The sequence below is a fragment of the Oncorhynchus nerka genome, linkage group LG20, assembly GCF_034236695.1.
Source record: "Oncorhynchus nerka isolate Pitt River linkage group LG20, Oner_Uvic_2.0, whole genome shotgun sequence".
NCBI lineage: Eukaryota > Metazoa > Chordata > Actinopteri > Salmoniformes > Salmonidae > Oncorhynchus > Oncorhynchus nerka.
The window spans coordinates 27442760-27469539 of record NC_088415.1 but is presented as its reverse complement, the minus strand read 5'-3'; the positions used below and the strand labels follow the sequence as shown (position 1 = coordinate 27469539).

General features: G+C 43.3%; 1 protein-coding gene across 2 annotated transcripts; it reads left to right on the top strand.

The window, feature by feature from the left end:
* Positions 1-5720: 5720 nt before the first annotated feature.
* LOC115102178 (monoglyceride lipase-like) lies at positions 5721-26318 on the top strand. 2 transcript variants are annotated; one of them, XM_029621821.2, is made up of 8 exons: positions 5721-5938; positions 7131-7275; positions 10053-10159; positions 12156-12292; positions 17486-17596; positions 17854-17943; positions 18633-18848; positions 21891-26318. In XM_029621821.2, the coding sequence occupies exons 2-8, from the start codon at positions 7151-7153 to the stop codon at positions 22011-22013; spliced, it is 909 nt and encodes a 302-aa protein (XP_029477681.1). In that variant the 5' UTR covers positions 5721-5938; positions 7131-7150; the 3' UTR covers positions 22014-26318. The 2 variants fall into 2 exon arrangements, with proteins under 2 accessions (XP_029477681.1, XP_029477680.1); XM_029621820.2 differs by lacking the exon at positions 5721-5938 and having other exon boundaries at positions 6895-7275.
* Positions 26319-26780: the final 462 nt, after the last annotated feature.

The following is a 26780-nucleotide window of genomic DNA, read 5'->3' as shown; positions in this document are numbered from 1 at the left end:
TTTGCTCTCCTGCGCCTGAGTTCACTGCCGCCAGTACGCACCCCTTACAAGTACGTTCATCTCTAGGAGACAGAACGCGTCTCCTTCCTGAGTGGTATGACGGCTGCGTGGTCCCATGGTGTTTATACTTACCTACTATTGTTTGTACAGATGAACGTGGTACCTTCAGGTGTTTGGAAATTAATCCCAAGGATGAACCAGACTTGTGGAGGTCTACAAATGTTTTCTTTTGAATGCTTTTGATTTTCCCATGATGTTGTTACGGCTCTCAACGAAAGGAGTGGACCAAAGCGTGGAAAGTGTTCATGATATTTTATTTTTAAAAAACACTCCAAAATAACCAAAGTGAAAACGAAAGCGCACAGTTCTGTCAGGTACAGACACTAAACAGAAAACAAGATCCCACAAAACCCAAAAGGAAAATGACAACTTATATGTGATCCCCAATCAGAGACAACGATAGACAGCTGCCTCTGATTGGGAACCACACACACACACACACACACACACACACACACACACACACACACACACACACACACACACACACACACGGCCAAAAACAAAGAAATAGAAAACATAGACTTTCCCACCAGAGTCACACCCTGACCTAACCAAACAGGATAAAAGGATCTCTAAGGTCAAGCAAAGAGGCACTGAGTTTGAAGTTAGGCCTTAAAAATACATCCACAGGTACACCTCCAATTGACTCAAATCAGAAGCTTCTAACGCCATGACACAATTTTCTGGAATTTTCCAAGCTGTTTAAAGGCACAGTCAACTTAGTGTATGTAAACTGACCCACTGGAATTGTGATACAGTGAATTTTAAGTGAAATAATCTGTCTGTAAACAATTTTTGCAAAAATTACTTGTGTCATGCACAAAGTAGATGTCCTAACCAACTTGCCAAAACTATAGTTTGTTAACAAGAAATGTGTGGAGTGGTTGAAAAACGAGTTTTAATGACTCCAACCTAAGTGGATGTAAACTTCCGACTTCAACTGTACTGTCTAAACACACCACATATTTATATTTTTCTTGTGGATTCTGACACTGCTCACTCTAATATACGTGTCTCCTTGGATTGTTAATTGGACTCATTCTGCCATTTCTTGATTTCGTTTTAGATCATTTGTGTATTTGTATAGCATTTGCTAGACATTATACTGCAGTGATGGAGCTAGTAACATAAGCATTTTGCTGTACCTGCTTTAAAACGTGCACATCTGTGTTACGCGACCAATAAATGTTGATTTGATATGTTTAGTTGCAAGCGTGACTATTCTACAGCTCCACAGGGAGATTGTACATGTCTGTGGTAGTTGGTCAGGGAACACACACTACAGTCAGGGAATGTTTAACCAGTGATTAGGCAGGTTATACTGGTAGATCCTGAAAAGTCTTCTCTGAAAGCGTCAAGCGGTGTTTGGAATACAAAGCCTCTGACCTAAGCCTCTCTGAAGCATTGTGCAGAGACTATGTTATGAAACTGCCGAGGGTGGTGGCTGTGTGGAAACAGGAAGTGCCATTAACTTCACAAGATCTTCCTCTCAAACCATCAAACTCAGTCTGGGGCTGCTGATGTTATGTGCAGGGTGGCCCCAAACATCAACTATACCAGTCAAAAGTTTGGACACCTATTCATTCTAGGGTTTTCTTTATTTTTATTGTAGAATAACAATGAAGACATCAAAATGATGAAATAACACATATGGAATCATGGAGTAACTAAACAATTGGTAAACAAATCAAAATATATTGGAGATTTTTCAAAGGAGCCACCCTTTGCCTTGATGACAGCTTTGCACACTCTTGGCATTCTCTCAACCAGCTTCATAAGGTTGTTACCTGGAATGCATTTCAATTAACAGGTGTGCCTTGTTAAATGTTAATTTGTGGAATTTCTTAACTTTTTAATGCGTTGGAGCCAAACAGTTGTGTTGTGAAAAGGTAGTAGTATACAGAAGATAGCCCTATTTGGTAAAATACCAACTCCATATTATGGCAAGAACAGCTCAAATAAGCAAAGAGAAACGACAGTCCATCATTACTTTAACTTGTCATGCACTAATTGATTCGGGTGCAACAATATCACTCTTCTCTCAAACATTGTTTGATGATCTTAAAAGGGCTTTGAAGCCAACTAAACGCTGGTTAAAAGTGGAACGATGCGACATTACACTTCGAGGGGTCACTCAGAGTACCACGTCTCTCACATTGAGAGTCATGCTGAAACTATACTTCAAGGACATATCGCTCGTTCACCCTGTGTATGTTACCAGCCTCGAAACTGTAACCCTGCTACTTGGAGTAGACTTGATGGATCGGTTACTCCCATTGATGGATTGGAAAACCAACCAGGTATGGTCACAGGCTACAGTACCTTCTCCACTGACCACACTGTCCTCCCCTAACGCTAGCTGCAACGCAGTCATTCACAAGGGGTATCTGTCGAAAGCACCCCTTGGGAAAAAGACATTTAGAAACCTCTTGGGGCAGAATCCTATCCAAGGAGATATTACGATATCTCGACACATTCCATCAGCCAACTTGATTGACCATTCTTTTCATGATTTCGAGCCAGCTGTCTCTGTGAAAAATAAGCAACTTCCCTCCGATGATACACCTTCCACTTTGTTGGGGACTGTCACCGCTTACAATGACACTAATGGCGTCAGTCCAGCAACTGACCCGATGACTCCTACTTGTGAAACACTGCGATATCACAGACCGATATCCTCGTCTCAGTTCGCAGGTACTGAAGAGTTTGCCACACACGGATGCGGTGGGGACTGACATGCCTCGACAGCCACTGAGCGTTTTGAAGCACAAACACCAGGAGATTTGGTTGAAAGGTTACAGCCATTCTCATAACGCGGCCGCTGACAACTCGTACATAGGATCCAACCTTTTCGGTTGCGCCTCAGACACCAACACCACCCGCTGGTGGGGGGGTCCGGAGACACAAAGGGGAGGAATAGTAGCCCAGACCCATGATGAGCCTCATCGAGGCCGGTGGGGGGGTCGAGACTACGGACAACACAGTACGAGGCCACCAGAGCATAAATCAAATCTAGTTGTAAACTCCCCTATGAGAACAGTGAGGAGCAGACAGGCCCCTAGACGGGGATTATCTTAGAACACATCTAAGATAGTACTGAGGTGTACCACACTGGTCGTAAAGGAAGTCCAGTGGACTTGTCTACCTCCAAAACAAATGGCAACAATAATCAGTCCTTGCCATGTGTAGGTTCAACTACAATACAACTAGTACAATGCTCCAATCATGTGTTCCGGTAGTATAATATTTCAGAATAAATCGGTAGGATAACTGGTCCCTTTGAGCACCAGTACCAATACCAGCAACAGTCAGTCTAGCTACAATCAGTAAGAAGGTTTAGAGACCTAACCAATCAAATGACCCTTGACAATAGCGACATAGGAGTCACTCAGAGTGCAACATGTGGAAGGGAATCTCCAGTGCACTCTTCCAATGGTTAACACACGTCACTAATACGTGTGTTAACACCACCTACGACTGGTCCAATACGTAAAGAGTACTTCCGTCGAGAGGTTAGCTCCTCCGTGGATAACATAGCTATGACTTGTAGTAAAAACTACTAGACTCCCTTGACACCAATTCTGACTGACCTCCAGGCATTGACCTGAAAATTACCTGACTACGTCAGACTCATTCTGAACAAGTTGTAATCTACCAGGATACTTGGTTTTCTTCCCTTGACATGCGCGCTTGTGTAAGCATAAACGCACATGCACAACGGAACATCCCATTAGGATTTATGCTAGGATCACTTAAGGGTCCAAGCAAAATACCAGCCTTAGTAAAGTTGAACATTTACTTCTAGACCTTGGACTCTACAGCACTCACCAGTTTTCTTCCCAGAAGTCCATAGGTCATCCCAGTAGACTACCCAAAACTAGTGCCTTACAGCTGTAAACGTATCATATAGTTATCAACTTAGAATAGTGCCTAAGCAACACACCAAGTAGGAAAACCATAGATATGGCATTAGAGACAACGTCATGATAGTCATTTTTCCAGAACATTGGACGTATATAGAATAAAGTCCAATTAGATGATTTTTGTGTGAGAACTATATTTTGTATATCTTTTTTTTATGCTTTCATTCCTTTTCGGTTCAGTTCCTTTGACACTTAGGAAGTGATAGGGCCATAAACAAAGTCCCCATACAACCATGACTTAGTGCCACAACGCCGCTCATTGGGGAATGAATGTAATTATATATATTTCATGAGTGTGTGTGCGTTGTTAACATCTGCCTAAGTTACTGCCCAGATCTTCCAGTCTGGACGACGACCAGATGACGGGTCCGGAAAGGCGACTCCAAATCCGGACACCCACGGGCCATCATTGTGGCGGCATGCCCGCTGTCAGGGAGCCTACCAAGGTAAACCACCAGAGGGGGGGGTCCCTATCCAGACACCCACGGCCCATCATTGTGGCACCATGCCCGCTGTCAGGGAGCCTACCAAGGTAAACCACCAGAGGGGGTCCCTATCCAGACACCCACGGCCCATCATTGTGGCGGCATGCCCGCTGTCAGGGAGCCTACCAAGGTAAACCACCAGAGGGGGGGGTCCCTATCCGGACACCCACGGCCCATCATTGTGGCGGCATGCCCGCTGTCAGGGAGCCTACCAAGGTAAACCACCAGAGGGGGGGGTCCCTATCCAGACACCCACGGCCCATCATTGTGGCACCATGCCCGCTGTCAGGGAGCCTACCAAGGTAAACCACCAGAGGGGGGGGGTCCCTATCCAGACACCCACGGCCCATCATTGTGGTGGCATGCCCGCTGTCAGGGAGCCTACCAAGGTAAACCACCAGAGGGGGGGGTCCCTATCCAGACACCCACGGCCCATCATTGTGGCGGCATGCCCGCTGTCAGGGAGCCTACCAAGGTAAACCACCAGAGAGAGGGGGGGGCAGCAAAAATAAAGAAAACCCCTTTTTTTTGTCCAAAGTTTTGACTGTTACTGTATGTGATTTGATATCATGTTTCTGGATCATAATGCATTAGTCTACAATGTCCAAACCCAGATCCATGTACAACATTCCAGGGCATCATAGTAACAATACTTATCCTTTCTGTCCCTTAATGTTTTTCTTAAATTCTTAGTATGTAACTTACCTGTTATTACTTCAAGGGCACTCTCTCTCTCTGTACATGTGTGTGGGTTTGTGTGTACATGCGTGTGCGCATGCATGCACATGTGTGTATCTGTGTGTGTGAGAAAGAGAGTGACCATTAGATTTTCATAGAAAAAAAGCTGAAAATCTAATGATCCACAGTTGCACAACCATGACAATCTATAATTGGAACTGGCCAAATCCAGTATTTCAACATGAACATTTAATAACAAACGGATGTGTTTATTCTGGGCCTCTGGTAAAACATCATCTATCTTCATCACCTATTCTCTGAGAGAGAGAGAGAGAGAGAGAGAGAGAGGGAGAGAGAGAGAGAGAGAGAGAGGGAGAGAGAGAGAGAGAGAGAGAGAGAGAGAGAGAGAGAGAGAGAGAGAGAGAGAGGGGAGAGAGAGAGAGAGAGAGAGAGAGAGAGAGAGAGAGAGAGAGAGAGAGAGAGAGAGAGAGAGAGAGAGAGGGAGAGAGAGAGAGAGAGAGAGAGAGAGAGAGAGAGAGAGAGAGAGAGAGAGAGAGAGAGAGAGAGAGAGAGAGAGAATGAAAAAAAAAGAAAAAGAAGGCATTTTGGTCTAGTATGTGAAGCTCCATTCGCCTGCTGGAAATGGGTTTCAGTCAGTGTGTGTATTTGGGGTTTCCTCTCGCACGCATTACCTACAGGCAGCCACTCAACTTCACCCGAAAGAGCTGAAAAGAAAGAGAGAGCCTTGTGAGAGGAACCAGAAACCTGACAGACCTTTCAGGACATAAGGTTGGTCAACTTTTTTTGCCAGTCATCATCATTATAAAAACAAGACCTCAAGCATTGTTTCCATTTCTTGCTGTTATCTCAGCCAAGAGTTTACTGTCCACCTCTGAATATTGAATTTTATTCAACAGATACAATGTTGCTACTAATAATAATGTAACAAATGTGACAGGTATGCCATTTAAATCACAAAAATGTCACGTTTGGCTACATTGTTATAAGTAGCAAAATGTGATATGTTGAAACATTGGACTGTGGATCCATATATGACACATGCTATCAAAAATAACATCAAAGTATTTCTAGAATTTCTGGCTATATGTATCGCTTGTGTATGCTATTTGACCCCACTTTCGACAGTGCCAAAACTAGTAGTGTTGTCGACAGTGTCCCCTCATGTCCCTTGAGACTGTGGCCGATCTATTTATAGCTTATCAGAAGCACTATCATCAATAGTTAATTGACCCAGGCGCACATTCGTTAACATTTATATTTTTGGTTTCACAAGCCTACATCAACTTGATATATGTTATTATTAAAATGTAGTCAAACTAGACCTCAGGAAATAGCGCGGTTAATTTTTACTGACAGCCTCTTTTGCACGACATTCATTCTGTAGCCTACATTCAGTCACCTTGACTGCACTGTAGCCTATTGTCAGTGCTGGACTTGGACTGAAATAGGTGCTGGTACTCATTTTGGGTGCTGGTACTGTTTATATTTAGGTGCAGGAGCTCCACAATACTTTTGAGTTAATATTCTATAAGAGGAACAGGAGCTCAAGCAGTAGAACATTTGAGGTGCTGGTACTCAGCTGAGGTGAGCGTCTGCCCAAGTCAATAACTCCCTATTGTTACTGTAACATAAGAATATATTGCTATCCATTTAATGTGCACTTGCCATAAAAGTCAGCTGCTGAGCGTGAAGGGGAGGGGTTGTGGTGAAGCGTGACCACAGTCGCCCGGGGAGAGGCGAGTTGAACATAGGCTTACGCTTCCGTGACGTAGATCGCTTGTATTGAATTGAAAAAAATATTTCTAAACCTTCGGAATCGCTTGCTGCTGACCACCAGCCAGCCAGCAAATTAATGAAAAATAGCGAACAATGAACGTCTTGGTCACGTGCTTGTTTTTCGCCGGTCTGTCCTACCTGTATAGCACCGACCTAATATCTGTGCTCCGTGTTTATGTTGCAGAGTGGGTCCTCCGCGCCTCCATGCCCGAACCAGGAGCTCCGCGGCGGACTCCGCAAGGTGTCCCCTACGCCGACTTGCAGCACATCGTCAACGCCGACGGACAGCACTTGTTCTGCCGCTACTGGGAGCCAGAGGGCCCCCCAAGGTCAGTGGAAGAAATGTGATGTGATGTGTAAAACGAGGTATAATCCATAAAAGAGCGTGGATGATCGAAGACAAGGACATTGCTTTCGTCACCTGCCATGTCCGGAGGTTGTGCGTGTATTTTTGAAATGATTAACAATGCCTTCATTATTTAATAGAACGTCAACTGCTATGTATCCTATGTGTCCTATAATAAAAAGTAAAATTTTACACAGAGATAATATCTTTTTGAGGCTACACCAGCCTGTTAGAGACTGTCAGACTCAAATAAGATACAACATAACGTTTTCAATACAGTAGGTTATTATGCACCTGTCCTTGGTCCCTGCCCCCTCACCCCATAACACCATTTAAAATGGAACAGACTCCAATACATCAGAGACAGAGAGTTGGGCCTGGAAACAGAGGCACACAACGTCTGGACTGTAGTCAAGCTAGTGTCACACCAAACCATGGAGCTTGCAGTAGCCTACAACTGACTCATGCTAGCTCTGACAGGGTGTTTGTGGTCTCACTTCTCTATAAACATGTGAGCATGTTCCTTGTTTGTGGGCGGATTGAGAATCTGTCTCGGATCACACACACAGCTCCTGTCATATAGGCCAGGCTACAGAATGTAACTCCTAGTGTATGAACCTAATTCAATCAACATTACAGTCAGTGTAGACAGGGTGCAGGCTAGTCCAATGGCACAGTACAGTAAGTACAGTACACCCACATCTCACACAACAACAACCATTTACATGCCTGCACTGCGGTCTAGCAACGGTTACTGCAGCAACCATTCATCCTCCTCAGCAGCACAGTCTTACTACAGACGCACTGTTACTATGGTTACCACCAGGTCCCTAGAATACTGCTAATTGAATCATTTCTACTGACAGTAGTGTGGGTCAGTTTATAGTAGAGCACTGTTTGTTTAGCACATGCTATTCTTTAGACTGGAGGCTAGTATTTGGCATCTCATATGGGGGTGGGAAAATCAGAGAGAAACATATTTTAGGGCTTTCTGTTCATGTGGTGGCATCATTTATAAAAATGACCGTTTTGGTGTAAATCTCTACAAGCTATGGATTCTCCCCTTTATGATTTTGTAAGATCCAGCCCCTCAGGTTTTAAAGGTTGGATTAAAATCAAATAAATGCTTGTTTAAAAATGTGTTGTAACATCAACTGCATGCCATTTCTGCCATACATGTCCATTGATGGCATCACTGACTGGGCATATAGAGTGCAAAGGAATCTGCGTGTTTCCCATCCGGAACAGTCCGTGCATACATTATGACATTCTGGGAAGTTTTTGTTGGTTTTGGTCTTTGGCAAGTGTTTTGGGGGGGGGGGGGCTGTTCGTGCACAACATTTTGTTTTCTCGACAAGCTGAAGTTCGGAGCCGAAGTCTACGCCCCTTTGTCGGTCATTGGTCAACCGTAGAGATTCTTCAATTAAGTGTTTGTTGTCATTCAAAGATAGACTACTCATTTTCATGCATTTTTCTACTTGAGAAATACTGCTGAACCTTACCCCAACATTAAACCTAACCCTAACCAATATCCCTAATAGTAACCCTAACCCCTAAGCCTAAAATAGCCTTTTTACAAGTGAGGACCGGCAAAATGTCCTCACTTCTCTGAATTTTTGTTGATTTGCTATTATTGCTATTATTCCTTACCAAACAAGGCTGACTTGAATGTTTGTCTTATTGCTTTTAGTCTCTCTCACTACTCACTGACACACACCTACCAAGACGTGCTCACTTGGCTGTTCTGGTTGTAGCTGTATTCACTGTGGTGTCCCCAGCCCTGTCTCACACAGTCTGCAGTCAGGTTTATGGCCCTGGATCTGATTAAGATGCCAGTGTTCAGGCCCTGGCCCATTTACAACCTCTCCCTACCTCGACTACACACGTGCAGCTTGATATGCCATAGAGATTGACCAGTCTTATTGTGTTTGAGTGAATGAATCTATTCATGGTGGATATCAGTCCATGTGCTATGAAACGGAGTTCAGTCTGCATCTCATAAAGAGGATTATCGTCTTGGCTTGTTTCATGCTGCGGGAAAACTTGATGTTCTTTCAGGCTAGAGGCAGCATTTGATAAGCCTGGTTCAAAGCCACATTCTGGGAGACAAGTGGGTTTCAAATTCCTTGGAGAGATTGAGGGAGGGACAGACTTTTGACTCCCTACTACCATTCTCAAGACACTGAATATACTGAGATTAGCTCTATAGAAGTCCTACTGTCCCATGTGTGTTGGGAACATTATGTTCACACAAAGGCACGCTTTGAGAAACTCCTTCTTAGCCAACAAGTACATGTGAAGCTTTAGCCAGCCGGAGGCCCTCAAATAAGAATGAGAGAGAGAAACTGGAACAGAGATACTAATGAAGTTTAATGAACAGCCACTCTCACTCTTCCTTTCACATCTCCTTCTCTGAGCATATTCAGGCTAATTGCCATTGACTGAGAGCTTCACTCAGTTTTGCAAACTGGTTATAAGCAGGAACTAAAGCAGCATTGGCAAGCTGGGTTGGCTCCCTGCTCTTTCTGTTGGCTATGTGTCTGTTTTTGGAGATTAGTCCACTGTCTGTTTCCACTTAACTCTGCTGCTCTGTGGGCAAACAAGGGTGTGTCGTGGTTCTGATAGCTGCTATCACTGGAGGATGTGAGATGTTTCATTCTGATGAAACCCTTGATGGTGATCACAAGGATGTTGTTAATGTGTGTCCATGTGCCTATGTGCATGTAATGTGACTGACTTCTCCTTCCCCATTTCTTGCAGGGCTCTGGTGTTCGTGGCCCATGGGGCAGGGGAGCATTGTGGGCCTTATGATGAGATCGGCCAGACCCTGAAGGAACAGTCTCTGCTTGTCTTTGCACACGACCATGGTGAGTTAAACACCCTGCAGCACCTCTTACAGAGCCACAGGGGTACCATCCCTCATTACCATCCCCCATTTTTAAAAATTTAAATTTAAATAAATAAATAAATATATATATATATATATATATATATATATATATATATATATATATATATATATATATATATATATATACACAGTACCAGTCAAAAGTTTGGACACACCTACTCATTCAAGGGTTTTTCTTTATTTTTACTATTTTCTACAGTGTAGAATAATAGGGAAGACATCAAAACTATGAAATAACACATATAGAATCATGTAGTACCCCAAAGAGGGTTAAACATATCAAAATATATTTTATATTTGAGATTCTTCAAAGTAGCCACCCTTTGCCTTGATGACAGCTTTGCACACTCTGCATTTTCTCAACCAGTTTCATGAGGTAGTCACCTGGAATGCATTTCAGTTAACAGGGATGTTTGACACAGACGAGCAAGGACAGACACACACACCCTTCACTGCTATTTCCGGCACTGTTAATTTGTGGAATTTCTTTCCTTCTTAATGCGTTTTAGCCAATCAGTTGTGTTGTGACAAGGTAGGGGTGGTATACAGAAGATAGCCCTATTTGGTAAAAGACCAACTCCATATTATGGCAAGAACAGCTCAAATAAGCAAAGAGAAACGACAGTCCATCATTAATTAAGACATTAAGAAAATGTCAAGACCTTTGAAAGTTTTTTCAAGTGCAGTCGCAAAACCATCAAGCACTATGATGAAACTGTCTCTCATGAGGACCTCCACAGAAAGGAAGACCCAGAGTAACATTTGCTGCAGGGGATAAGTTCATTAGAGTTAACTGCACCTCAGATTGAAGCCAAATAAATGCTTCACAGAGACACATCTCAACATCAACTGTTCAGAGGAGACTGCTTGAATCAGGCCTTCATGGTCGAATTGTTGCAAAAAAACCACGACTAAGGACACCACTAAGAAGAAGAGACTTGCTTGGGCCAAGAAACACGAGCAATGGACATTAGACCGGTGGAAATCTGTCCTTTGGTCTGATGAGTCCAAATTTGAGATTTTTGGTTCCAACCGTTGTGTCTTTATGAGACGCAGAGTAGGTGAACGGATGATCTCTGCATGTGTGGTTCCCACCGTGTAGCATGAAGGAGGAGGTGTGATGGTGTGGGGGTGCTTTGCTGGTGACACTGTCTGTGATTTTTATTTTATTTTATTCAATGCACACTTAACCAGCATGGCTATCACAGCATTCTGCAGCGATACGCCATCACATCTGGTTTGGGGTTAGTGGGACTATCATTTGTTTTACAACAGGACAATGACCCAAAACACACCTTCAGGCTGTGTTAGGGCTATTTGACCAAGAAAGAGAGTGATGGAGTGCTGCATCAGATGACCTGGCCTCCATAATCACCCGACCTCAACCCAATTGAGATGGTTTGGGTTGAGTTGGACCACAGAGTGAAGGAAAAGCAGCCAACAAATGCTCAGCATATGTGGGAACTCCTTCAATACTGTTGGAAAAGCATTCTAGGTGAAGCTGGTTGAGGAATTCCGAGAGTATGCAAAGCTCTCATCAAGGCAAAGGGTGGCTACTTTGAAGAATCTAAAATATATTTAGATTTGTTTACACTTTTTTGTTCACTACATGATTCCATGTATGTTATTTTACAGTTTTGATGTCGTCACTATTATTCTACAATGTAGAAAATAGTAAAAATAAAGAAAAACCCTTGAATGAGTAGCTGTGTCCAAACTTTGTGTGTGTGTGTTATGGTAGCCACTATTTATTTAGCAGCAGTGGTGTGCTGCTGCTGAATGCATATAGGGGAAACACTGGCTTCATTGGCATGCTCAGAGCAAAGTGTCTGCTCTCCCTCTTTTCTGCACAGTGAGTAATGAGGGGGAGAGTGGGCAATTTATTCCCCTCTTGTCTCTGTAACTCAGTAGTTTCTCTCGTCTCATCTCGTGTCTCTCTCTCCCTCCATCAGTTGGCCATGGCCAGAGTGAAGGAGACAGGATGAATATTAAGGACTTCCAGGTGTTTGTCAGAGACTCCCTCCAGCACATTGACCTGATGAAGGGACGACACCCTGACCTGCCAATCTTCATCATTGGACATTCTATGGTGCGGTACCCTCTTTAGTCTCCTCCCTGACCAAACATTGAGACTGTATTATTGCCAGGGGCTATGGTATGTTTACCTCTCAGTACAATACAGGACAAACTGTTTTCTCAGAGGTCATAGGGCCAGGGTTACCTTAAGGCTATATCCATCACACAAACATTAGACAAGGCCTGCATTCAACACCCCCTACACTCAGTGTGACTCAAATGACCACAGATGCTCTGACATCACAGCTGACGTGTATGACATCATTTATTCTACAAACTCTTGGGAGATGGTGTCCTTTGAAAGTCTAGCTTTGTAAGAACCAATAGTGCCAAGTCAGGCTTTCAAAAGGATTTACCGTATTTAGCATTAGAGGCCTCGTTTCCCTTCCGTGCTGCTCTTTTCTGTCTATGTTTGCTTGTTCTGCTGTTCTATGACTGAACTCTGCCTCTGTGACGTAAAGCCCACGAACAATGGAAACCACCTGTAGCCTATTGGTCAAGATCCTCATTATTATAGCAATCCTTTAGATTCCCTCATGTACCACCAGCCATGCACATATAGACAACCTTCCCCTGGGTTTGACCTGCTGTTATAAGTAGAGTACTTTGTTTCACTATGCCTGGAATGTAGGCAATTTTAGTAGAGTAAATGTTTAGAACGTCTGAACGTAAACATTAAAACAGGACGTTATTGTGATGGAAAAGCCTGTGGAGTGAGGTAAGGCTTGGCGTTTTACAGGCATGTGGGCCGGCTTCCCGGACACAGATGATGCTTAGTCTAGGCCTAAAAGGTATGCTCAATGGAGAAGCTCCATTTAAAGTCATTTTTAGTCCAGGACTAGGCTTAATCTGTGTCTGGGAAACCAGCCCCAAATGAATATGAAAAAGCAATGCTTAGAACCCATGTCTGATGCCTTGAGACTGTAATGTACGAGCAGCGTCAAATTGTGCACTTGTTGTGTCAGGCAAATACCACCACCACTATTGGCATTAAAGCCCTGAAGCCTGTGGTCTCAGTCAACTTGACAAATCAGAGGAAGATTTTCAAAAAGAAGTGAATATTTAATCGTTATTTGTGAATGTATGAAACATGTGCCGGTGGAAAAATATTTTGATGTGGGGTGCCGTCCTCAAACAATTACATGGCATGTTTTCGCAGTAATAGCTACTGTAAATCAGACATTTCAGCTGATTTAAGACACTTATATGTACATAAATGTTTAAAATCCATAATATTTATGGTTATTTATTTGAATTGCTCGCTCGCCAGTTTCAACGGAAGTTGTTCCGCTAGCAGGACTCCTATCCCTAAGAAGTTTTTTAAAGACCTGAAGCCTGTGGTCTCAGTCAACACAAATGGCATGTTTAAGATTACAGAGGAGAATCTTAATCCAGATACAGACTAGCCCAGATACACATAGTCCCAAAGCATCCTTTACTGCAGTGCATGCACTGACCACTGATGAATTGACCAGTGACCCTCACTGCCCTCAAATACAGACCCTCTTATCCAAGCTTAAACCTTGCTACACTGCCCACTCTCCTACTGATCTTTCACTGCTGTCCTGGTTAGTGAGCTAAACAGACCCTTGCTCCTTACTGACCAATTTCTCCCTCCATCCCTCCTTCTCTCCTCTTTTTCTGTACTTACTGACCACCTAACTCATTCCTCCCTCCTTCCCCATCTCCCACTCTGGTGCTGTAGATCTGGCCCTCTTCCATTTCCAACTTCGTCAGAACCAGGCCTTTATGTAATGTCAGTATGTTAGGGCCTTACATAACCACAATCCAAGTATTCATAGTGTCAGGGGACGCAACACTATGCAAGTATTTCCCCCCTCATTGCAGTCAGGGATTAGTGTTTGTGTGTATTTCTAGTGGAGGCCTCTCTCATCAGTTCCTTAAAGAGCCTCTCTGTTTCTCGCTCACCCTTCCTGCTCAATCCCCCAAAGGCCTCTCTCTCTCTCTCTCTCTCTCTCTCTCTCTCTCTGTCTCTATAGCATGAAACACACAGGGAATCTCCTTGCCGATAGGTACTTATCACAGTGGGATGTCGTTCCTTCTCTTGCTAGAACAAAAGCGGTACTTGCAGCATTCTGACCGAGTTGCGACAAACCTACCGATTCTACTTGATCGCAATGCTCGTCAGTGGCCAACAAATTGACTTTGAGACAATCAGAGAACACAAACCCCCACGTGGGGGAGCCAACAAAAAAAGGAAAGAATTGGGCATTTTCTCTATACATCCACAGATGAGCCAGTAACACTTCATATGCAGTGTAGGCTATAGGTGGTAGCTAGCTAAGTGCACAGACGCAATGCACACAACACTAAATACTTCCTCCAAGCTAGCTAACCACTGTAGCTAGCATTGACATTATAATTAAATCACAATAGATTAACTAGTTTCCATGAAACAGCTGCCTGTGTTCGCTGATCCTTAGCAGTGTCCTTAGCTAGCTAGCTAGCTATGTTGTACTAACTAGCAAATATGCTAACTTTAGCTAGCTAGGTAAACATTTGGCTATGGGCTGGCACTGGTAGTATGGGGTAAAGGAGAGGGAATTAAATTGTTTCTTTGTCATCTTGCTAGCTCTGGCCATCTGGCTGGTATCAATAATGTCTTTCTACAAAATAGCAACATTAGCGCAGATCACTTGATATCTAGACCATAAGCAATACGCACGGATATGCAATGCCAAACATCGCTACTGCCAATTAGGGTTTGGAGTATTTTAACAATGTGTTAACTGGTTGATGACTTCCAAAGTCTTTGTTGTGTGAACACAAAAGAGATTGACTGCAGACACTGTTCAGAGGTGCTAAATACTGTCGGCATTTGTGGTCTCTCTTGATTAGTTATTGGAGAGATCCAAGAGATACACAGAATATATTCATTACACAGTGCATTCGGAAAGTATTCAGACCCCTTGACTTTTTCCACATTTCTGTTATGTTACAGCCTTATTCTAAAATTGATAAAATAGTTTTTTTCCCCTCATCAATCTACACATAAAATATCATAATGAGAAAGGAAAAACAGGTTTTTATCATTTTCAGCAAATTCTTAATTAAAGAAAAACTGAAATAGCACGTATTGTCATAAGTATTCAGACCCTTTACTCAGTACTTTGTTGAAGCACCTTTGGCAGCGATTGCAGCCTTGAGTCTTCTTGAGTATGACACTACAAGTTTGGCACACTTGTATTTGGGCAGTTTCTGCCATTCTTCTCTGCAGATCCTCTCAAGCTCTGTCAGGTTGGATAGGGAGCTATTTTCTATTTTTGCAGAGCTATTTTCAGGTCTCCCCAGAGAAGTCGATGGTATTCAAGTTCGGGCTCTGGCCGGGCCACTCAAGGACATTCATAAACTTGCCCCGAAGCCACTCCTGCGTTGTCTTAGCTGTGTGCTTAGGGTTGTTGTCCTGTTGGAAGGTGAACCTTCTCCCCAGTCTGAGGTCCTGAGTGTTCCTGGAGCAGGTTTTCATCAAGGACCTCTCTGTACTTTTCTCTGTTCATCTTTTCCTCGATCCTGACCAGTCTCCCAGCCCCTGCCGCTGAAAAACATCCCCACAGCATGACGCTGCCACCACCATGCTTCACTGTAGGGCTGGTGCCAGGTTTCCTCCAGACGTGACACTTGGCAATCAGGCCAAAGAGTTCAATCTTGGTTTCATCAGTCCTTTAGGTGCCTTTTGTCAAACTCCAAGCAGGCTGTCATGTGCCTTTTACTGAGGAGTGGCTTCCGTCTGGCCATAAAGGCCTGATTGGTGGAGGGCTGCAGAGATGGTTGTCCTTCTGGAAGTTTCTCCCATCTCCACAGAGGAGCTCTGTCAGAGTGACCATCCATCCGGTTCTTGGTCACCTCCCTGACCAAGGCCCTTCTTCCCCAGATTGCTCAGTTTGGCCAGGCGGCCAGCTCTAAGAAGAGTCTTGGTGGTTCCAAACTTCTTCCATTTAAGAATGATGGAGGCCACTGTGTTCTTGGGGACCTTCTATGCTGCAGAAATGTTTTGGTACCTTTCCCCAGATCTGTTCCTCGACACAATCCTGTCTCGGAGCTCTCCGGACAATTCTATCAACCTGTCATCTATAAGTCTTTGCTAGGTAAAGCTTCTCCTTATCTCAGCTCACTGGTCACGATAACAACACCCACCCGTAGCACGCGCTCCAGCAGGTATATCTCACTGGTCATCCACAAAGCCAACACCCCCTTTGGCTGCCTCTCCTTCCAGTTCTCTGCTGCCAATGACTGACTGGAACAAATTGCAAAAATCGCTGAAGCTGGAGACTTATATTTATTTCCCTCACTAACTTTAAACATCAGCTATCCGAGCAGCTAACCGATCGCTGCAGCTGTACATAGCCCATCTGTAAATAGCCCATCCAATCTACCTACCTCATCCCCATATTGTTTTTATTTACCTTTCTTCTCTTTTGCACACCAGTATTTCTATTTGCACATCATCATCTGCACATCTATCACTCCGGTGTTAATTTAGCTCAATTGTAATTACTTGCTACTATGGCCTATTTATTAACAGGATGTACCTGAGCTCAATTTCGAGTCTCATAGCAAGGGGTCTGAATACTTATGTAAATAAGGTATTTCTTTATTTTATTTTTAATTCATTTGAAAAAATGTCTAAAGCCTGTTTTCGCTTTGTCATTATGGGGTATTGTGTGTAGATAGAAGAGGACATTGTTTTTATTTAATTCATTTTAGAATAAGGCTGTAACGTAACAAAATGTGGAAAAAGGGAAGGGGTCTGAATACTTTCCGAATGCACTGTATATGCCATTTAGCAGATGCTTTTATCCAAAGCAACTTGGTCATGAGTGCATACTTTTTACCTCTGGGTGGTCCCGGGAATCAAACCCACTACCCAGCATTACAAGTGCCATGCTCTACCAACTGAGCTAAATTGTGTGGTTATTACTAAATAGATCTAGCTATGTTCATGCTATATATGTGATCTATTTAGAGGCTCACTCGATAGAGGCCCCCACTCATGAATATTCAAATGTCTGGGCAGACAAACACTGTTCAAACAAATTGGTCTCCCAGAAAAACATCAAGAATGATCTGTGCCAAATTGATAAATTGTAGAAAGCGGTTGTGCATCTCCTAATTAGTTTACCCTCGCTTATTTGATTTAAATCACAGAAGATGTCATAACTTCTCTTCCTTTTCCCCTTTCATTCAGGGTGGAGCCATTTCCATTCTGACGGCGTGTGAACGACCTAATGCCTTTGCCGGTGTGGCTCTGATTGCTCCTATGGTCAAGATGAACCCAGAATCTGCCACACCCTTCAAGGTGGGTTTCACCCGTACAAATATGCTTTACTTGCTGCTCACCCACCATCCTCCCAATAACTTGAACGAGGATATCTAGTTCTATGGTTTCACCTGCACCCAGTCCCTTCTCATTTAGCGGGTCACCAATGTCTACAGATCCATACAACTCAGTACCATACCGTTTGTTTTTACAACTACTTAACCACTGACCAGAGCTGTATTAGTTCCCTACATTCCTTTGTAATCACTGGGGATTTCCTTATTTGTTGTCTACAGGTGTTCCTGGCTAAAGTCCTAAATCACATGGTGCCTAGTCTCTCTCTGGGCTCTATTGAGTCTAAATGGGTTTCACGGGACCAAAAACAGGTGAGACTGATCTATGGAGTGTGTGTGTGTGCATGCTTGCGCGTGTGTACATACATCCGTGCGCAAATACATGAAGCAGATGTTTAGGATGTAGAAGTTAGAGTTAAAGAGTTGATTTAGTCGCAAAGGACAACGTGATTGAATGAAGAAAGAGAGTTGGAGATCAGGCTGGATAGGAGCCCATATGTCTGGGTTTGTGTGTTGTGTATGTTTTGCCGTTTCAAAGGCTGCTCCACAATAGAGTCTTGACTGAGATCCAGGCCTAGGGATTTGTCACGTCGTCCAGTTCTCTGTTTACACCCAAAGTTACCCTTAAACAAGGGAAGCAACAGACAACAATGGGTATCGGGCTCTCACCCTTCCCTCCTTTCACAACCTGTTATGTTGAGGAAATGCACTTATCACAACAAAGGCAGGTGCAGGTCTGGTGTCAAGCTTCTAGACAGAAAATAGGTCATGAGTGTTACAGTTCTCCATTTTTTTAATTATTCAAAGCACCAGGATATGGCCTGAGATAAACTACAGCAGTGAGTGTTATATACTGGACACAATGCATTCAGGCCAGATCTTGTAGAGTAGTATTTGCATCATGTGTCAATATTGAGAAAGCCATGTACCCCACAGGGTAATCAAACAGGAAATCAAACATGCTCAGTGGTCACTCAACGGTCCCTTCCTTTACCCTGCAGGTTGAGGCGTATGACAATGACGAGTTGAACTATCACGGTGGGCTGCGTGTGTCATTTGGCATGCAGCTGATGGGCGCGGTGGCGCGGATCGAGAGAGAGGTCCCTGCCATCACCTGGCCCTTCCTGCTTCTCCATGGTGACGACGACAAGCTGTGTGACATTAGAGGGTCCCAGATGATGTTTGACATGGCCCAGAGCACGGACAAGAAGATTAAGGTGGGACCAGCACCAGAGACATACAGTACCAGTCAAAAGTGTGGACACACCTACTCATTCAAGGGTTTCTCTTTATTTTTCTACATTGTAGAATAATAGTGAAGACATCAACTATAACACATATGGATTCATGTAGTAACCAAACAAAAGTGAAGAATCTCAAATATATTTTGGTTTGTTGAACAAAGTAGCCACCCTTTGATTTGATTACAACTTTGCACATTCTTAGCACTGCAGACAGGCCAAAACCAGACATATCTCAACAGATGTGAATAGGTCAGACACTAAGTCATACAAACTGATAGAGACAAGCCAGTATATTTAGAAAGGACACCATCTTATCTGAGCTTGAACTTTTCTATTTTCTGCTCTTGAACATTCTGTATTTGTTTCACTGGCTGTTCCAAGTTAATACATCATCACACATGAGAGAGAGAAAAACACACACACACACACACACAGAGAGGGAGAGAAACACACAGAGAGAGAGAGGGAGAGAAACACACAGAGAGAGAGAGAGAGAGAAACACACACACACAGAGAGCGGGAGCGAAACACACACATAGAGAGGGAGAGAAACACACACAGAGAGAGGGAGAGAAAACAAAGTGAGTGATGGGGGAGAGAGAGGGAGATGGGGGACAGAAACACGAGGGGGGGATGGGGACAGAGAGAGAGCGGGAGGGGAACAAAGTGAGGATGGGGGACAGAGAGAGAGCGGGGGGAACAAAGTGAGGGATGGGGGACAGAGAGCGGGGGGAACAAAGAGGGATGGGGGACAGAGAGAGAGGGGGAACAAAGTGAGGGATGGGGGACAGAGAGAGAGCGGGGGGAACAAAGTGAGGATGGGGGACAGAGAGAGAGCGGGGGGGACAAAGTGAGGGATGGGGGACAGAGAGAGCGGGGGGGACAAAGTGAGGGATGGGGGACAGAGAGAGAGCGGGGGGACAAACAGGGATGGGGACAGGGATGGGGGACAAAGTGAGGGATGGGGGACAGAGAGAGAGCGGGGGTAACAAAGTGAGGGATGGGGGACAGAGAGAGAGCGGAACAGAGTGAGGGATGGGGGACAGAGAGAGAGTGGGGGGGACAAAGTGAGGGATGGGGGACAGAGCTGGGGGACAAAGTGAGGGATGGGGGACAGAGAGGGGCGGGGGGGAACAAAGTGAGGGATGGGGGACAGAGAGAGAGCGGGGGGGAACAAAGTGAGGGATGGGGGACAGAGAGAGAGCAGGGGGAACAAAGTGAGGGATGGGGGACAGAGAGAGAGCGGGGGGGAACAAAGTGAGGGATGGGGGACAGAGAGAGAGCGGGGGGAACAAAGTGAGGGATGGGGGACAGAGAGAGGTGGTGTAACAGATAAAGAGCGAATGAGGGGTGAGCTAATCGTGTGTCAGGTTTCATTTAGTCGGTTAATTTTGGCGGCTTTTGTCCGATTTAAATAATATATATATTTTTAAAAATACTAAAGCTGATGAAATAAAATTGGCGCTGGCCAGTTGTCCGGAAGAAAGAAAAAAAAATCCCTTTGTGAAATAATGCTTTTCAGCCTCTTCATTGATGGAAATACCAGTCAATGAAAATAACATTTGACTGGTCATGCTTATCGGTCTATTGGTTAATATGCATCATTTTGTGGAATTAAATTAGCGCATGTGTACAGTATATTCATTATGTATCTTATTTATCACATGTATACAGAAAGTCTTTGAGTGTAAAATCTGCTGCTGCAGCATCTTTTTGTCCTTTTAAGACAAATACGATGTCAAATCATGACTCCGTGATCTTCTGGTCAGAAAGTTGGAGCTCTCGGAGGAGGCCCGAGTTATCAAGTTGGAATTCCGAGTTTGGATGACTGTCCAAAACCATTTTCCCCCAGTTTCCAGTTGTTTTGAACGCACTGAAGTCAGAAGTTGGCTATTTCCGAGTTCCCAGTTCCTATTTGCTTTGAACGCTGCGTCAAAACCGCAACAGAAGTCAGGCTTCATCAGCGCTTCACACACCACTTTGCAATGAGCTGGAGGCAATATGCAGTTTGAATACATACTTAAATTTCTTTTAATACATATTGAGACATGTCTTACCTTGCTTCAAAGTAGCCTATTAGATCTCTCTTTCTGCATTTCTAACGGATATTTTCATCTCAGTCACATGGAACCGCTCATATGTGCAGTGCCCTTTTGAAAACTGTTTTCCGCTAATTGCATTATAGAACAAACATTTGCACATTGCCTACTGTCTTGTGTGCATTGCTGCGCTTATGTGAAGAAATTGGGGTTTAGAAAAAACGTTATGATATGTTCTGATCTGTTGCATCAAACTCAATGCTTCAAAAATATATATGTAGCTTAGGCCTACTGGTTGTATTAATGTGGGATATATCATCCCACAACTGTCCCATTTCGTTCTCGACACACTGACCAATTGAATAGGTAGCTTAAACGTTTCTACTGTAGTAGATTGAGGCTAGTGATTTTGCTTGTTGGCTGAGGAAAATGACATGTGGACTGTTATTCTAACATGTTCAAAGTGCACATCAGAATTCGGTTAAGAAGGACCACACATCGTTGCATCCTCACTTGCATGTTGTGTCATTCTGAGCGCCGTGGGTAGACGCCTTAACCACATTATGCACCAAATGCACATGTGTCATTCTGAGCGCCGTGGGTAGACGCCTTAACCACATTATGCACCAAATGCACATGTGTCATTCTGAGCGCCGTGGGTAGACGCCTTAACCACATTATGCACCAAATGCACGTGTCATTCTGAGCGCCGTGGGTAGACGCCTTAACCAGATTATGCACCAAATGCACATGTGTCATTCTGAGCGCCGTGGGTAGACGCCTTAACCACATTATGCACCAAATGCACATGTGTCATTCTGAGCGCCGTGGGTAGACGCCTTAACCAGATTATGCACCAAATGCATATGGGTCCGGTGAGTTTCTCAAATGTCCGGTAAATGAAAATGTTGCCGGTCAAATTTCATGCTCCACATTTCCCTAATGGAAACCCCGGTGTGTGTGTTGTCTCTGTCAGGTGTACGACGGAGCATACCACGCCCTGCACCATGAACTCCCAGAGACGGCGGCAGCGGTGCTGAAGGAAGTCACTGGCTGGATCTCTGAGCGTCTCGCTGGGTCTCCTTCTCAGGGCTCCTAGTCCCCTCCTCCTCTTCACCCCCCAACCCACTGTATGACCTAAATACATTTGTACTGACAGCATATACTCTACTGCTAGCCGACCAGTAGCGATCATTTTCAGTACAAATGTAGTTAACTGCACCTTACCCCAACCCCAGCCCTGTGCACGTCAGTCAGACTTAAAACCTCTTGGTCCTCTGGGGAGAAGTGGGGGGTGACAGGTCAGGAGGCCCACAGGAGGTTTCCTTAAGGTCAACTTGTCAGTGACCTTTGACCCCCATGGCCAATGTAGGTCCTGATTTTCTAGGCTCTTCATTAGGGACAACAGTTGTGCCCCAGCTGCCAGGCAGCATTTCATAGTACATATATCAGCCATGTCTCCCTGTACTGAGTTCAAAGAGAACAATGCTGAGAGCTAGGCCAGGCGCAATTCACAGAGGGATTGTTTTCCTCCTTTGTAATCACAGTGTTCAATAGGCCAATAGAAACATATTGAATTTGCCCAGGCTGAGGTGTTCCCTTTTGTGTGTTGCCATGGAGACAACTGGCCTTTGTTATCCCCACCGTATCTCAGATCCTTTGTTCATAGAGTCGAACATGTTGGACTTGTTTGAACACCCAGCTCCCCAGATTGCTGCCACTAGTGGTCATCTATCAGAACTGCAGGGTATAGGTGGCTGCAACCCAAGATGGAGAAGTTGCCCGTTACTATGGCAACACCTCAGGAAAAACCCTATGGAAAAAAAGGCTGAATCCATTAGAGCACCACAGTAAGGTGAGGCATGCTGTGAATCATTATACAGTACATGCTGTGTACAGACAAAGGCGTCACTTCGCTGCAGTTCTTATATTGAAAAAGATGACGGCCTCAATTCATCACCTACAACCTCACCATTTATCTGTGTTTCTCCATAGTTTGCATTGCTAACGACTAATACAGATTTTAATGTATATTGTCAAATATCCATGTTACCGATATTCCTCTTTTAAATGGTGGAAGTTGTTTTGTAAGGGGAAGACTGGTAAATCTAATTGTCTGATGCGTTGAGCATTTAATAAAGTGAAATTCAATTGACTAGACATTTGTCAATAGACCATTGTTAGTAACTCAACCAAGGGGCCAGGGTTTCTGTCTAGAAGCACGGTTTTGACTGCTCCGGCAGTCTTGCTTTGGTACTGCAGTTTAACTGATAGCCGGCCCAGAAATACAATTTCCTTAGTTGGCCATATAGAATACCACAGTATGAGTCATAATAGCCATAAAACCTAGCGGTCAAGCAAGGAACTGGTTCCAATCGTTTTTCCACCATAAATGTTCCCCCCTGGCATGCCGTTTTAATAACCGTGTAAATCTCTCTCGGACAAGGTGACTTTTATCTATATATATTCTCCTGTATTTACCCCCCAAAAATCAAATGCTAATTAGCTGCCAATGTGGCTATCATTAACTACTACAAATGCCATGATGATCTGGACGAGACAGCTGAATCGAGACAAAGGTAAGAATCTGGATGAACTATCTAAGGTGTCAGGAGCTTGCAGGGATTTGTAGTTTTGCATGATGTCTACTTTGATGCCAAATAGCATTTTTGAATCAGAGTAATAGAGCCGAATATATTGATAAAAGTCACCTTGCCCGAGTGAGATTTACCCGGTTATTAAAACGCCACACAAGGGTAAGCCTACACAAAACACAGCCCTTATTTAAAGTGTTTCTAAAATCACCTATGGGAAATATGAATGATGGAGAAATTATTGGAACCATTTTCCTGTTTGACCACTAGGTTTTATGGGTATTATGACACCTCTACTGTGGGGCTCTATAGAGAAGTCAGATTAGAAAATTCCTAATAAAAGACACTTTAGTCATCTTTATGCACAAAACATCCATTTAATGATTAAAATTGTTGCTGAGGCCGTTTTTTTTTCTTCATCACTCACAGCCGAAGAAATTCAGATGTTATATTCATCCAATGTCTGCTATGTGCATGTGAAGTTGTGCTGTGTAAACCGGATGTAGCCGTTCCATGAATCGGCAAATGTGAGTAGATTACATTGAACACAACAGTCGGACATCTTGGACAAAGTAAATCAGCATTGTGTGTGTGAACTGAATGACCAGTTTTTAAATAACACACATTTAAGAACAATATGGTGGCATATATTTGAAAAGGGCAGAATTTGTCCAATTGTAAATGTGTTACTCCTGAAACCAGACATGTTCTTATCAATAAATATTGATAAACTGTCAGATTGCTCATAACAAATGTAATAATATGTGAAGGACATAAGTATTATTCTGTTTGCATCTATATAACTACTTTTATTGATCTTGTCTACTCTATTGATATGCATTCTTAATTTTTAAAGTAATGTGATGTGGAACATAAGGGTTTTCTACTATAGTCAACTTACTTTTTATTGAGCGTTCAGAACTAATACCTGATAACTGAAATTGAGAAGTAAGAATCTGAATGGCCCTTTTTATGAAGTGTAATTTATTTTACTATGTGATTTGTGTTCCTTTGTGCTTTATTCCCATAACCTGTGTGAAAACAACTTGGGCTCCTTGGTCACTTAAAGACTGACTGAAAATTGCTGAAGGGCTTCCAAACTACATTCTCATGTGACCCACTAGAACAGTGTTTCCCAACACCGGTCCTTTAGTACCCCCAACAGTAGGGAAGAGTGGGGTAAGTTGAGCCATTTTTTTCTCAGTCAAGGGAAATATACTGTAGCATTCATTCAAACAAAGATATCTACATATTTTTCAGGATGTTATGTGTCCCTGGAAATAATCAGAATTCATGTAAACATTAGTTTTGAAAACCTAGCTTACCTCCGGTATGGGTTAAGTTGACCCGCAGGACAGAGTAAGTTAAGCCACCTACACATTTCTGTACTGAATTAATTATTACCCCTACCTTTTTAAAAACATGTCTTTATTTCCCAAACACAATCACATTTGTCTATTAATCATATTTTAACACAGTCTTAACACATGACAAACACTTTGCACTTTTCAAAAACACTGAGGACACGCCTGGGAAGAAAACGCTTCAATTTGCTCAACTTGCCATTGGCTCAACTTAACCCATAGCCATTGGCTAAACATACCAAGGCAAACATTTTGACTATATTAGCCTACACAGCTACAAGGATGCACTTTCATGCAAAGGTTGACCCCAACTGACGTATAGAACAATCAATAAATTAATTTGACTTGGTGAAAATCTGTTTTTTGGACCGAACTTGCTTACTACTGTTTCCATGTGGTTTCTTTCTTCCCAGACTACATGCAATTAGGATCTCTTTCTAAATATTTAGTCCATTCTGTGTATGGTTTCCTAGAAACAAGGGCGGCTCAATTTACCCAACTCTCCCCATATCATTTTGTTGTGGGCCTGGACAAGCACACCTGATTCTACTTGTCAACTAATCATCAAGCCCTCATTGAGCTGAATGAGGTGTGTTTGTTCAGGGCTACAACTAAAATGTGTGCTGTTGGGGTACTGGAGGAGCAGAGCTGGGAAACACTGCACTAGAATCAGCCATGCCAAACAGCAGTCAGTCTCTAGAGACTGGGGCTTGAGCCAATCCAACAGTTATTGCTGAATCACCTCATACAGTAGGACAGGTATCATCAACTAGATTCAGCCGCTGGCTGATTTTTTTATTTTCTTCTTGAGCGGATGGTCAGGGGGCCGGAAAGTAATTGCAAATAATTTGTAGATTTTCTGCTCAGAAAACTAGAGGGGGGGGGGGGGGGGCAAATAAAATCAGACTGGAGAGTAGGGGCTCCATTCAATCTGTATCATTCAAATTCAAATTTAAAGACAAAGTTCCCATGTTAGCTGACATGGCATTCACGGTAAAAGCTGCAGATGTCGGAACAATCAGAAACGTTTACATTTTTATTGTGCAACTAACGCTTCAGCACTACAGATTGAATAGAGCCCTAGGTGTTCTCTGGGTCTAATAGATACATACTTTCAAATAGTTGAGCTGCACTTGATTTGACATGCCCAGTACAATGGAACCAATGAAAAGTGCAAAGCACATCAATAACAGTATTTGACCTAGGTCTGGTGCTATGATGGTTTTGGTCACGTACAAAATGTTGATGAGAGCCTGATGGAAGATGTTGGAGCAATATTTAATGATCTGTCCTTTGTATTCCTCAAACTGAACATTTTTGTAACACAAACTGCTGTAACATATGATGTTTTGAAATTACTTGTGACCACTGAGAAACAAGAAACTTACTAAATAAGCTAAAACCTATTCAAACAATGTTACCAATAAACCTTGACTGTTGAACTAATCTGACTTGAGCTATTTCCTTGCCTCCTTTCCTTTCCGAAACAACCTGTTGACTGGGATCAATATCAGGTCTGTCCGTCACTATATGGATGGTGGAAAGTCAGGAGATGCTTGTCTGTTTGATAGTTGGGAAATGATTATGAGTTTGTCATCAATAATAATCCAGGCATCATACTAGATTGACAAAGTTGTCTATTATTTATTACTAAATTGCTCAATTTAACATAAAGGTGCAGTGTGACATTACATATTGGCCTGTAGATGGCAATATAATGCAACATTTCTCCCAGCCATATAAAGGGCTCTGGCATTTAAAACAATGAACATTGAGAAAATACTTCTCATACATAAAATCAATCGTATTGTAACGTGTCATATCAACGTACAGAATTGTAGTGTTCCATAAACCGATGTTGTGGATTGTCCAATCATTTTGGGGCGGCAGGTAGCCTAGTGGTTAGAG